At 64.3% G+C, this 12,654-nt stretch overlaps 1 protein-coding gene across 2 annotated transcripts in view; it reads left to right on the top strand.

Annotated features, from left to right (window-relative positions):
* Aldh4a1 (aldehyde dehydrogenase 4 family member A1) overlaps positions 1-12,654 on the top strand; it is a 29,221-nt gene that overhangs the window by 7,309 nt on the left and 9,258 nt on the right. For both annotated transcript variants that reach the window (XM_078025433.1, XM_078025432.1), the window contains 12 exons: positions 1,893-1,986; positions 2,463-2,555; positions 3,301-3,348; positions 4,077-4,232; positions 5,865-6,014; positions 6,082-6,156; positions 7,155-7,342; positions 9,365-9,438; positions 10,927-11,123; positions 11,271-11,318; positions 11,968-12,120; positions 12,402-12,523. In XM_078025433.1, coding sequence (XP_077881559.1) covers positions 1,893-1,986; positions 2,463-2,555; positions 3,301-3,348; positions 4,077-4,232; positions 5,865-6,014; positions 6,082-6,156; positions 7,155-7,342; positions 9,365-9,438; positions 10,927-11,123; positions 11,271-11,318; positions 11,968-12,120; positions 12,402-12,523 — 1,398 coding nt within the window. The remainder of the gene's footprint in view (positions 1-1,892; positions 1,987-2,462; positions 2,556-3,300; positions 3,349-4,076; positions 4,233-5,864; positions 6,015-6,081; positions 6,157-7,154; positions 7,343-9,364; positions 9,439-10,926; positions 11,124-11,270; positions 11,319-11,967; positions 12,121-12,401; positions 12,524-12,654) is intronic.

The raw sequence follows: 12,654 nt of genomic DNA, 5'->3' as shown, positions 1-12,654 counted from the left end.
TTTTTTATATTTTATTTAGAGACAGGGTCTCTCTGAGTTGCTTAGGGCCCCGCTGTTGCTGAGGCTGGCTTTGAACTCTGGAACCTCCTGCCTCAGCCTCCCAAGCTGCTGGGATCACAGTGTGGCCACCACGCCTGGCTGGCAGTGCAGATTTCTGTGGCTTTGCACTTGTAGCTCACGGTACCATTTCAAAGAGGGACAGTCACTCGCTCAGGGTCACACAGCTAGTGGGAGGGGGCTGGATGGGAGCCCGGACCCGCTTTCTTCCTTTGGCTGGGGGAAGGGTGGCCTGGCTATGTGGGGGAGAGTTGGGAGAAGAGGAAGGCCTGGTGCTCAGCTGCCCGTCCTGTGTGCCACCTGCCCTTCCTTCAGCCTGGAATGTGCTGCCCAGAGCTTCCCCCGCCTCCTTGGGGGCACGGACTACCCTCCCGGCCACCCTGGCTGCTGCTGTCCCACCCTCCTGTTCCTCATTCCGGGCTGCCTTGGGTAATGCTGGTGTTTATTTCCTGACTGTACCTGTCACTGGAGGCCAACGGCTGAGGCCCATCTTGGTCACCGTTGGACCTTCAAGGTCTGGAACGTGTCCAGATTTGGTCGGTGCAGAGCGCGGGCACAGCCTGCCAACCGGGTCCTTCCTCGAGGACCCCCAGACTGGGCCTTTAAGGCCCCAGAATCCTTCCCAGGGAGAAAGGACTCCTCCCCCAGCCTGGCCACCGTGTCCTCCTGCTGGGCCTCGCGGCCCACACAGCACCGCCCCGACACAGGTTCTCCCAGGCCTGAAGGATGAGGCGCACGAGTCCACTTCGTCGTTTTTGTCTTAGCACAGACAGAAGCAAGGTCACCGTGTCACCCACACATGCTGGGCCCCCCTCTCTTGTTAAATAAGAGCTACCACTCTGCCCAGTCACAGAATTACCCCAGCGTCCACCCAGAGCCAGCCCCGGCCTCCTGGCCCTCCTCCAGATGGCCGTGGCAGAGCCAGGTCCTGCCATGCTGGGTCCCTCCGACTGAGGCGCCCTGGGCAGCCTCCGAGCAGCCCGGCTCAGTCCGTACTTGTGGCTTGGGGCCGGGAGCATGGCGCCAGGGCCAGTTGTCCTGGGTTTGTGTGGCTCGCATCCAGTCCCTGCTCATTTTGGGCTCAAACTAGTCATCTTCCTGTTAGGACTCAGTGACCCTGTTTCTGTGAAGGGGCTGCTGGCGAGGCCGTCCGTGCCGCGCTCATCGTCCACGTTTACAGAGGAGGACACTGGCCCTGGACCAGCAGACCCTAGAGTCCTGCTGCCCCCGGGGCCCCCAGACATGGTGGTGGTCCCAGGTCATCAAGGTTTGGGGCTCCTCTGGAACCAGACAGAGACCCCTAAGCCAGCCCTCCCTGTCACTGGGAACCGTGCTCGGGCCACCACCCAGATCCCCAGCCACCTCCTGGGCGTCCTTGCCACCCGAGTGCTCAGCTCCACTCTGGGGAACGCGGCTCTTCCCGTTCTGGAGGTGCTCAGCTCTGGGGTGTGCTGCCTGTTCAGCTTCGGGAAAGAAGTCCCTGGGTCTGCGGGGCAGGGTGGCACCTGGGGCTAGAAGGGACAGTCGCCTGTGCGTGTGCAGAATCTGTCGACCTGGCTCAGCCACTGGACATTTAAACTTGAGATGTCCATGGGGTCTGGACAGAGTGTTCTCACCGAAGAAGTGTTCTCATGTGGCGTCTCGGAGGAGGAAGGTCACCTGCCTGAGGACACACCGTGGCAGGATGGGGGCTGCTGGGTCTTGGGCCCCAAGGCCGGTTCTTCCCCTGTCTTGCCCATGGACCTCAGGCCTCTGGGCTGGCCCAGCACCCCCAGGGCAGGGGCCTGGCCGCCGTGGCCACCGCTGACTGCCTTTCTCCCCCGCCCTGGGCGCAGGCTGCGGTGGAAGCACAGCCCCTCCCTGAAGGTGGCCAACGAGCCCATCTTGGCGTTCACGCAGGGCAGCCCCGAGCGAGAGGCTCTGCAGAAGGTAACGGGGTGGGCAGCCCCCACGGCCCGAGGTACCACCCTGTGCCCGTGGCCATCGCCACTTCTCTGCCTCATCCCCCGGAGGCAACCTGGGTCTGGCGGGGGCTGGGCCTGGAGGTGGTGGAGCTGGAGCCGCAGGCGACAGCCAGGGGCCCTTTTGCAGCCTGTGCCGCCGGGTCAGAGGTCGTGTCCAGAAGTCGTCCACGAAAGTCGTTTTCTAGGCAGTGGCAGCAATTTAAAAATGAAGAGCTGTCACATGACTCCAGATGTGGGTGGGGAGACCTGGCAGCCTGGCTGCACCTTTCTGCAGGGTGACGGCTGCTGTCCCCGAGGGAGCATGTGCTCCCAGGTGACCCCAGTTGGCCCTTCCTGTCTGGGTCCCCACCTGGGCAGCTCCGTGGCGGACTCCTTATCAGGGCTTTCGGGGGGAGATGGAAGGGCAGCCAGTGCCCACCCACGCCCTGTCCCTCTCGCCAGGCCTTGAAGGACCTGAAGGGCCAGACGGAAGCCATCCCATGCGTGGTGGGGGATGAGGAGGTGTGGACGTCGGACGTGCAGTACCAGGTGTCGGTAGGTCCAGTGGGTGGGGAGGCTCAGCCCGTCCCCGAGTGTGTCTCCTCTGACAGCTCATGAGCATGGAGCCTGTGGTCTCTGCCGTGGACAGGCCACTGTGGACCCCTAAAATGTGCAGAAGCAAAGGGCACCCCTGCTGTGACAGGCAAGGTCGGGGAGGGGTACTGACACCTTCCCGTGTTCCTGGTGGGCCCCAGGGCTGGGAGCTGAGGGCCAAGCCGGGCCTGAGCCCACCTGCTGCGAGTTCATCCATCAGAACCCGGGTCCGCCTCCGGTGGCCCAGGAGGTCCACAGGTGCCTGATCTGCAGGAGTGAGGGGCCCACCCTGAGCTGGACGGGGTGGCACGTTCTGGCTCTGTCCGGGGAAACCACTGGACAGTTCTGCAGGGATATTCACCCATGAGCCTCTGGGTCTTGCTCTATGGTATGAGGTGGCAGCCCAGCACCCACTCCTGGTGGAAAGACCCTGGGAGGGACGTGAGCGTCCCCAAGGCCAGGAGCCAGCAGCTGGCAGAGCTGACCACATGTCTGTCTGACCACCAAGTCCACGCTTCCTCCGAGAGGCCGTGGCCTGTGGTCCTTGCCTTACTCGTCCTGTGGCAGGTGCTTGGCAACCTTGCAGAGGAGGGACGGGGTGGCCGGGCTACTGAGGGCCCCAGGGGGCAGGGAGAGAAGGAGCGTGTCTAAGACCTTCCCAGGAACGTCCTCCTGGCAGTGACCACACTCTTCCCTCTTTTTTCAGCCCTTTGACCACAGACACAAGGTCGCCAAGTTCTGCTATGCAGACAAGGTGAGTCCTGGCCACCCTGGGTCAGGGTGGCTGTCCTGGCTGTGCCACCTGTGCGGGCCAGACTCAGTGACTCTCTCTCACCTGGCGTCTGGGTGGAGGCAGCAGGCGCTGAGTGAGGCCCTGGGTGGAGGCTGACAGGGCCAGGAATCCGGAGTGAACCAGAGCCAAGTGAGAGTTGCCTCAGCCCGGGCTGGGACATCCCCAGACATGCCCACTGCAGGGGGCAGACCTTGGCTTGGGGAGGAATATTCTGGAAGCCTGAGTCAGGGCAGGTGAGACAGATGGAAATTCAGGCACGGAACTGGCATCAGGGGAGCGAGCAGGAAGGGATGGGGCCAGGAGGGGCCAGGAGCTGGGGTCTTGGGGCGTGAGGGTGGTTGTGTGGGGCACCAGGCCTGTGCTTCAGGCTGCAGGACCCTCTGGCCAAGACCCACAGGTCCCAAGAACAAGGTGAGGCCTTGCTGGACCGTGAGAGGAAGCACCGAGAGGCTCGGGCCGGGCCTTGGTGTGCTGGCCCCCCCAGCAGGTCCTTCAGACCCCAGGCTGACAGCAGCGGGCTCTGAGTTGCAGCACCCAGCCAGCCAGGGGACAGGCCCTCCGCAGCTGTGGGGACCAGAGGCCAGGGGAGCCAGGGTCTTCCCTGGTGGGAAGTGGCTCCCCCTCACTCTGCCCTCCCCTGGGGCCCTTCCTGCTGCAGGAGGTGGTCCCCAACCATCCCCTCTCTTCAGGCCCTGCTCAACAAAGCCATCGAGGCCGCCCTGGCCGCCAGGAAAGAATGGGACCTGAAGCCTGTGGCCGACCGGGCCCAGATCTTCCTGAAGGCCGCAGATATGCTGAGTGGGCCGCGCAGGGCCGAGATCCTGGCCAAGACCATGGTGGGGCAGGTGAGGGGCGGCGGCCTGGGGCTGGGCTGGGAGGCAGCTGGTGGGTGCCGGGCCCTGTGGAGACCCACCGATGACCTCAGGGACAAGGCCAGTGGCAGGACAGAGGAACGGAGATTATCAGACTGCTGCAGTCCTGTCCCCTCTGTCTCCTCTGTCCCCCTCCCCACCACCCCGGGCCAGGCCTGTGGTGCTTTGCCTGGACCCGCAGCCAGACCCTGGTGCCCCTCTACTACCTCCAGGTCACTCCTGGCTCGGGAACCACCAGGATCTCCCCGTCACCGAGAGGAGAGTCCCCAGACCCTACCCCATGACTAGGGCCCTCTGCCCTCCCCAAGGCTGCCCTGCTCTGGTGCAGACTGTTGGGACTTGGCAGAGCTTCCTGGGACGACATCCCGGGCATCTCTGCCCCTGCCTCGGGCCCTGCTGGCACGAACTCTGGTCAGCCTGGCCGTCCCTCCTCCCTGAGGCTGCCTGAACCTTTCAGGCCCCCAAGGGCTCATTCTTGGTTTTTTTTAATTTTTATTTTTCATGTTGAGAGGGTCAGCTCTGCTCTGTCCTCCCAGAGCGTGCTGTCCCTTTGTCAGTCACAGCCGTGCTGTGCGGAGGCACCCTATAGTAACACCGTCTTGGCGCCTCAGCCTCCTGGGCTGTGCACCGAGTCCTGGAGGAGTCTTAGCTCCCGGTCAGCGGTTCACAGGTGCCAGGCACGGGAGCTGCTGGCAGTGGTGTGCTGGGAAAGGAGCCCAGTGAAAGGGTCAGTTCTGTCCCCAGGATCCCAGTCTTAGGGAGCCAGCCCACCCGGTTCCTGAAGGCACATCAGGGGCTGACCCAGCCTCTCCCGGGGCCAGGGTGTTTGCCCCGCCTCTCTGCTGTCCCGTGGTGAGAGCGCCCTCTGCTGCACAGAGGTGGGACGGCAGCTCCACGTGCTGCCCTGAGAGTTGGAGTGACACACAGGTGGGCACACACAGGCACAAGTGGTCACGCTGGCTTCTCTTGTCATCCGGCTTAAGACTCGGGAGCTTCTCGGGAGCACCCTGCACACCTTAGCCCAGCTTCCTTGGCTCCATATCCCTGACGGGCTGGGTACATGCCGGTGACCCTGGGTGACGATCAGGGTCCCATCTGGAAGGACTCATTCTTGCTGCCCAAAGACCATCCCCCAAGGCTCCCACTGGCCATTTGGAAGAATGGCAGTTGGAGGGAGTCGGTTGTGGGTCTAGAGCCCTCAGTGTCCAGCACACGATGTCCCTGCCTGGTCCCCAGCCGTCCCCTCCCCCTTGACTGGTGTGAGCCTCTCTCTGGAAGGTTCTGGTTCTGGTGTGGTCTGTGGATCATGATCACATATCCGGGCATCCCGCTGGATCAGAGGTGCTGGGACACTAAGATGTCACGTGCCTGGCCCCAGCAGGGGCCAATGCTGCTGGTCCCCATTCAGCCCAGAGGTGTTGGTCACTGGGGGAGGCGATTCAGGTGTTTGAGAAGCAGGGTCCTTTCCCTCTCTGTCCCCGGGGTCAGGCCTGGTCAGCCCACTGAGGGCTTCCCATCCTGCTGGGATCTGGCCATGCTTCGTGAGGGAGAAGGGTCAGTGGGAGGAACATCCGTGGCCACTGAGCCCCGGCCGCCCACCTGCAGGGCAAGACTGTGATCCAGGCGGAGATCGACGCTGCCGCGGAGCTCATCGACTTCTTCCGCTTCAACGCCAAGTTTGCGGTGGAGCTGGAGGGGGAGCAGCCCCTCAGCGTGCCGCCCAGCACCAACAGCGTGGTGTACCGGGGGCTGGAGGTACGGAGGTGGGCCCGCGGGGGCTGCGGGGGCGCCGTGCCAGGGCTCACGGCCCCTTCTTCCCCAGGGCTTTGTGGCGGCCATCTCACCCTTTAACTTCACGGCGATCGGAGGCAACCTGGCGGGGGCACCGGCCTTGATGGTGAGCACAGCAGGACGGCAGCCCTGGTCTTGTCCCTAGTCCCCAGCAGACAGGCCACCACGGCCTCCGTGGCTCTGGCTGTGGGGAGCAGCACAGAGGGAGGTGGCAGCCGGGGTGTGGCTTTGGGTTCTCTGCCTGGCTTGACTCCCAGCTTTGTCCCTGTCTGGGAGACCCCGGGAGACCCCGGGAGACCCCGGGAGCCCCTGAACTTCTCCGAGGCAGTTTCTCAGCTGCAGGGTGGGAACCACAGGGAGCCCGGTGACAACTCTATGGGGTTGGAGCAGGAGGTGCCAGATGCCAGGCAGCTCTGGCCCTGAGCAGGGGACTCTGGCTGTGGTGGTGGTGGTGGTGAGCTCAGAGCGCTGGCCATGTGCTGCCGTTAGAGGGCCTCGGTCCCATCATGCCTCTCGTCAGTGACAAAGCTGAGACAAGACAGACTGACGAGGGCCAGCGGGTGGGCTCGGGCTCAGCAGGTCTCGGGGCCCATGGTCGCTGTTGGAGTGGAGGCAGATGTCCCCTGTGAGCTCCGGTGTGACGGGGAGACATGGCCGACCCCAGGCAGCCCGGGCAGGAGGAGGCCGGTGCTGTCGTAGGGGGCACCAGGCTGGTGACACCTAGGTGTGAACAGGGACATCCCGTGCTCTGCACACCGGGGCACACACCTAGGCATCCATGTGCCTGTGAGGCCACACGTGCCCTGACCTGGGACACGTGCAGAGGGAGCCCGGAGCACCTGCCCGGCCGAGCCCAGAAATGCCGAGAACAGACCTGCCCGGGCCAGTAGGCGCGGCTGCCCGAGGAGGGCGCCCAGGGGTGGGGCGGCCGGGCTGGACTGGGGCTCCTTGGCAAGGGCTTCCAGAGCGCAGCTGCAGACACCTGGAGGACATCCTGGCCAGCACAGGGCCGGGTGGTTCCAGCTGAGGGACGGCCATGCTGTGGGTGGGAGGGGACCAGGGCTGGCGGCCCTTGGCCTTGGGAGTGATTGCCACCTCCTGCAGGGCAACGTGGTCCTGTGGAAGCCCAGCGACACGGCCATGCTGGCCAGCTATGCTGTCTACCGCGTCCTCCGGGAGGCTGGCCTGCCCCCCAACATTGTCCAGTTTGTGCCAGCCGATGGGCCCACATTTGGGGACACCGTGACGAGCTCAGAGCACCTTTGTGGTATCAACTTCACAGGCAGCGTGCCGTAAGTCCCCGGGTGTTAGGGCACGGTGGCCTCCTCCTTCACAGAGGTCACCCACTTCCCCCCATATGGCCCCCGTGGGCCCCTGGGCCTCCCTGGGCCTCCTGTTCTTCACCTGCCCAGCAGGACGGGGTCCCTGCCTTGTAGCACAGAGGAGGCCGGAGGCAGGAGCACCCGTGTGCCCTGGGGGTGTCTGGTCCCGAGTGGCTGGAGGGGGGTGTTCTGGGGCCACCTGGTGACCCTGGCTCCCCGGTGGCAGGCACCACCTCCACATCCACTCACGAGCGGCTCTGCTCACGCTGAGGCTGGTAGCGCGTGCAGGGAGCTCAGGCCCCGCTCAGGCCCCGGGTCACCGTCCCCCCACTTGGGGGTTCTAGTCCAGAGACTCAGAGCCTCATGAGTCTGGAGGGGCGTCTAGACTGCGAGATGAGGGTCACGGGAGCCACCGAGGCTTTAAGCTCTGGAAGAGGCTGAAGTGACTCACTTCCAGCCTGCGGTTGCCAGGGTTGGCCCTCAGGTGGGACCAGGCAGGTGGCTCTTTTCTTGACCCCTGTCGTGCCGGCCAGCCCCGAGCAATCAGCACAGTTTCATATCAAAACCCCAACTTTGATTCTCTGAGGACTGGACACGCTGGTCACCCTGGGCCTTTGTTCCCCACCTGGGCTGTTGGCTCGAGGTGGGCAGTACCTGAGGCCCTGGGTCTGCATGTCCCTGGTGTGGCCCGGTGGCTTTCCTGCCTGGCCTCCTGGGCCCCTGCATTTGCACCCTTTATCCAGGGTGACGGCTCCGGTGCTCTGCGGTGTCTGTGGCCAGAAGCCGCAGCCTGGGTAGGAGGACTTGGGCGCTCGGGGAGGGGCCATGGCCCCGAGTCAGGGCAGAGATGGCGGTGTGTAGAGGCCTGGCCACGCAGCTGGCGCCCGCCCACTGTGAGGGTGTGAGGAGGGGTAGTGGGCAGGAACCTGCGGCCTCTAGTAGCAGGGACAATGTTTACCCAGGTGGCCCCAGGAGGCAGGCGGGCCACGTGTGGGTCACTTTGACTTTGAGGAGCCCTTGGGTCATCTGGGCGAAGGTGACTGGGGGCAACCAGATGTCCCCGCCTGCAGCTGGAGCCCTCCTGGTGGCCCCAGGACCCCTCCGTGGCCTCTCACCCTCTCTGCTCGGCCTGGGCCCTGCCACCCCCTTCCACACCCCGGGCCGCTGGGTGCTGGTGGCAAAGTGAGAATTGCTGAGACGTCCCTTTTGCAGAAGTCCCACTCTGCCCCCGCGGGCCCCCTGGGTCCCGCCTGTTAGCGGGCGGAGCGGGCCTGGCCCCCATTTGCCACGCTCTGCCGAGTAGCCGCTCAAAGGTGGGAAAGTCATAAATTAGTATCAGCTACTGTGTCGCTGGTTCCTGGGTGATTAGCATTTTTATTGTTTTCGGTGCCGAGGTTGGTCACAGCGGGAGCCTGGGGAGGAGGTGAGGGCCTCTGGGCAGCAGCTGGGGGCAGGAGCCTGATTCCTCCCTCAGGACCCTTCTCAGTTTGGCCTCTGGGCCCTGGGCCCTGGGCCAGGATGCCCCTCGCAGGCACTGCAGTGTGCAGCCAGCCCCCACCAGGTACCTGCAGCATCCAGAGCTCTTGACTCGATGTTGAATTAATTACGAGACTGTCCTGCCACGTGGGGCTTGTCCTCTAGTTCTTCGGCAAGGTGAAGAATTTGAGGCTCAGAGGGGTTAAGCAATGAGCCCAAGAGTACACAGCCTCATGTGTGAGTCAGGCCTGGAACCCAGTGCCTCCTGGTTTCAAAGCCTGGGCCTTCTCTGCACCATCTTGCCACCCAGCCTCCCTTTCCCAGTGGTCACACTTGGCTCCTACCACCCCTGGGACCCCTGCCCACCTCCTGCTGGACTGCAGGTCCCCACCACCACTGAGACCCTTGCCCACCTCTTCCCTGGGGTGTTCATTCCCCTTCATCTGCCAGGACCCGCCCCCCAGGACCCTCATCCTGAACCAGTGCCCTGACACCCACTCTGTCCTCTGCTTCCAGCACCTTCAAACACCTGTGGAAACAGGTGGCCCAGAACCTGGACCGGTACCGAACCTTCCCACGCCTGGCTGGAGGTAAGGACCCTCCCACTCCAACCCTGCGGGGCTGGGGACCTCCCTGCCATCGTGGGGGGAGAAGGAGGTGCTGGCACCAGGGATCAGGTGCTGAGCTGTCCTGGGCCCCGGCACCGTCCAGTGGCGCTGTCTGTGATGATGGGACACGTACCTGCCTCTCAGGACGGTAGCCAGGAGCCACAGGTGACCGTAACACCTGAGCCGTGGCTCGTGTGACCGAATGGCTTGTTTTCTTCCATCGTATGTTAAATGCACTTGCCACGTGTGACATGGTGGACCGCCCAGGTCTGCAGGGACAGGAGCAGAGCAGGGCCAGCCTGGGTGGTGATCTGCAGCAAAGACCAGGGCCAGTGCCTGGAGCCGGGAGGGGCGGAGGGAGCAGATCGGCCGCAGGCCCGGCTCTGGTTGGCCCAGTCGTGATTTCCCCTCAGAGACGCAGCTCTGTGGTCAAGGGGTTTGGTCCCTGCTGGGTAACAAAACAGAGTGGGGTCCTCTCCGCAGGACTTGGCCGCTAATTCTCAGAGGCACCTGGTACACTTCAAGGGCAAGGTCGGCCATACACTTTCCCAAACTCACGGAGCCCTCTGGAAGGTGCCTGACCCCACAAGGGCATCTCCCTGCAGCCTCAGGGGCGACCTGGAGGGGCGACCCGGGAGGCTACGCGGCCACAGGGCGCGGGCAGAGCTGGGGCTGGCGTGCAGCCGTTGGGCCCCGGGGAGAAGTGGGCCATGGACCCCATTCCTGAACCGGCAGGAGCTTGGGGAGGGCTCAGGAGGCCAGCCCCCTCCAGGCAGCGATGACATTTCCCCCAGTGAACCCCGGCCCAGCCTCTGAGATGAGCTGGGGGCCACCCGGTGGAGGACGTGGGGTCCTCTGTCCTCAGCCTCCTTCCTGCTTCCTCCCGACGGCCCACGTGGAGCCCAGGCTCCGGCTCTCTGTCTTCTTGTCTTACAATGGGGGGTCCAGCCAAGGGCCCGGGACTTTGGGGAACTGCCACAGCCATGGGGACTGGAAGGCAGGTGACAGGGCTCTGCTGCTGTTGCCCTGAGTGGGGACATGGTGGCCAGAGGGTGAGGTGACCCTCCGGAAGCTCCTCACACTATGACCCGGGGCTGGGTTCCCACCGTGAGGAGGGAGGAGGCCCGGCCAGTGTGGACGCTGGGGCCTCCTCTCTCCCTCGTGCCCGCATCTGGGGTGGCCTGGCTCTTGGGAGTCTTTGACCTTGGTCTTGTCTCTGCCCCTGGGTGGGACAGTCCCGTTCCTTAGCTGTGTGAGTCGGAGCTGTTGACCTCGGATGCCCTTCACCCTCCTGGGCCTCCGTCTTCTCTGTGGTGCAGGAGAAGGGCCTGGCCGTGGCTCCCGGGCGGCCATGTGTGGCTCCAGCCCTGTCTCCTCCCATGGCCACGAGGCCCGTGGACAGGCGTGGGCGGTGGCTGGGCTGCGGGGGAGCCTGGGAGCCCCTGTCATTTCCCCACCCGACTCCCACAGAGTGCGGCGGGAAGAACTTCCACTTCGTGCACCGCTCGGCCGACGTGGACAGCGTGGTGAGCGGGACCCTGCGCTCGGCCTTCGAGTACGGAGGCCAGAAGTGCTCCGCCTGCTCTCGCCTCTACGTGCCCAGCTCCCTGTGGCCGCAGATCAAAGGGCGGCTGCTGGAGGAGCACAGCAGGATCAAAGTGGGCAACGTGAGTGGCGAGTGGCGCCGCCCCCCACCGCGGCCCAGCGGGTGCTGATGGGATTGGCAGCGCTCTCCGAGGGGGGCCCGGGGAGGGGCTCCTTCCTCCAGGCCTGCAGGGCCTCATCTCTCCTGGGTCTCCCTCCTTTGCCTCCAGCCTGCAGAGGACTTTGGAACCTTCTTCTCCGCAGTGATTGATGCCAAGGTAAGGGGCAGGAAGCAGGCCGTGCCTGGGGGCAGAGAGAGGGAGACGGTGACCCAGCCCCACCGCTCCGAGCTGCCTGGTAGCCACACAGACCCTCCCTGGCCTTGGAAGGAGCAGAGTCTTCAGTAACCCTGGAGCCAGGTTCAGCAAGCCCCTCAAAATTGTGTATCTGTGTGTATGCACGCTCACACGCACACACAGGCAGCGCATGCACACTCAGCATGCACACACAGGCAGCACATGCCCACTCACACACACACACACGCACACACACAGGAAGGCCCTCCTGTGTGCATGGCATGCCCAGGTGCAAATGTGCACACGTTCACGCGTGTCCATGAGAGCGCATCTCTGCAGAGCAAGATCTCTGCAGCCCTGTGTGGGTCCGCAGAGTGTCCCCAGCACGTAGGACAGACATCCACATGACAGATCTGCGCACGTGCACAGCCTTGAAGCCATCTGTGTGTCTGTGTTGTCTACATCACACCTGCAGCTCTGCCACGGGCACACACACCCCACGAACACACACACACCTGCCCCCAGTGTCCCCCACCTCAGCCTCTGTCCACCACTTGTTTCCTTTGGGTGTGAGTGGGGGCTGCTGCTGGATGACCTCCCAGCCGCCCTGACCCGCCCCTCCTCCACCTAGTCCTTCAGCCGCATCAGGAAGTGGCTGGAGCACGCGCGCTCCTCGCCCAGCCTGACCATCCTGGCCGGGGGCAAGTGCGACGACTCGGTGGGCTACTTCGTGGAGCCCTGCATTGTGGAGAGCAAGGACCCCCAGGAGCCTATCATGAAGGAGGTGACTGGGAAGGCCATCCTGGGCCTGGACGAGGCTCCTCAAGGTCTAGACATTTGCCCGGGACAGCAGGGCTGGCAGCTGCCGGCTCTTCCCCAGCCCCTCGGCGGCAGAGGGGACTGTGAGAGGGAGTGGTGTCCCCAGAAACGTCCAGCACCCACTCTTCCTGGGGAAGTAGCATCTGGCCCTTTTTGTGGGGGTCGAGGTGTGGCCTCGGGCGGGGACTGGGAAGAGGGAGGCAGACCTGGGAGCCCAGGAGGGCCTGACCTGGGCCTCTCTCCCAGGAGATCTTCGGGCCTGTGCTGACGGTGTACGTCTACCCTGAGGACAAGTACCGGGAGACCCTGCGGCTGGTGGACAGCACCACCAGCTACGGCCTCACGGGGGCAGTGTTCGCCCAGGATAAGTGAGTGGCCTGCCCTGTCCTGCCTCCTGGGCTGGTGCTGGCACCAATGCCGCCCTGCTTTCTCCCAGTGTCTGCCCCAGGCCCCGACAGACAGGCAGGTGGCCCTCACAGCCGCGGGGCTCTTTGTCCAG

Source organism: Ictidomys tridecemlineatus, chromosome 11 (assembly GCF_052094955.1).
Source record: "Ictidomys tridecemlineatus isolate mIctTri1 chromosome 11, mIctTri1.hap1, whole genome shotgun sequence".
In the NCBI taxonomy this organism is placed as follows: Eukaryota; Metazoa; Chordata; class Mammalia; order Rodentia; family Sciuridae; genus Ictidomys; species Ictidomys tridecemlineatus.
The sequence above is the reverse complement of the archived record's forward strand: the minus strand, read 5'-3'. Positions and strand labels throughout refer to the sequence as shown.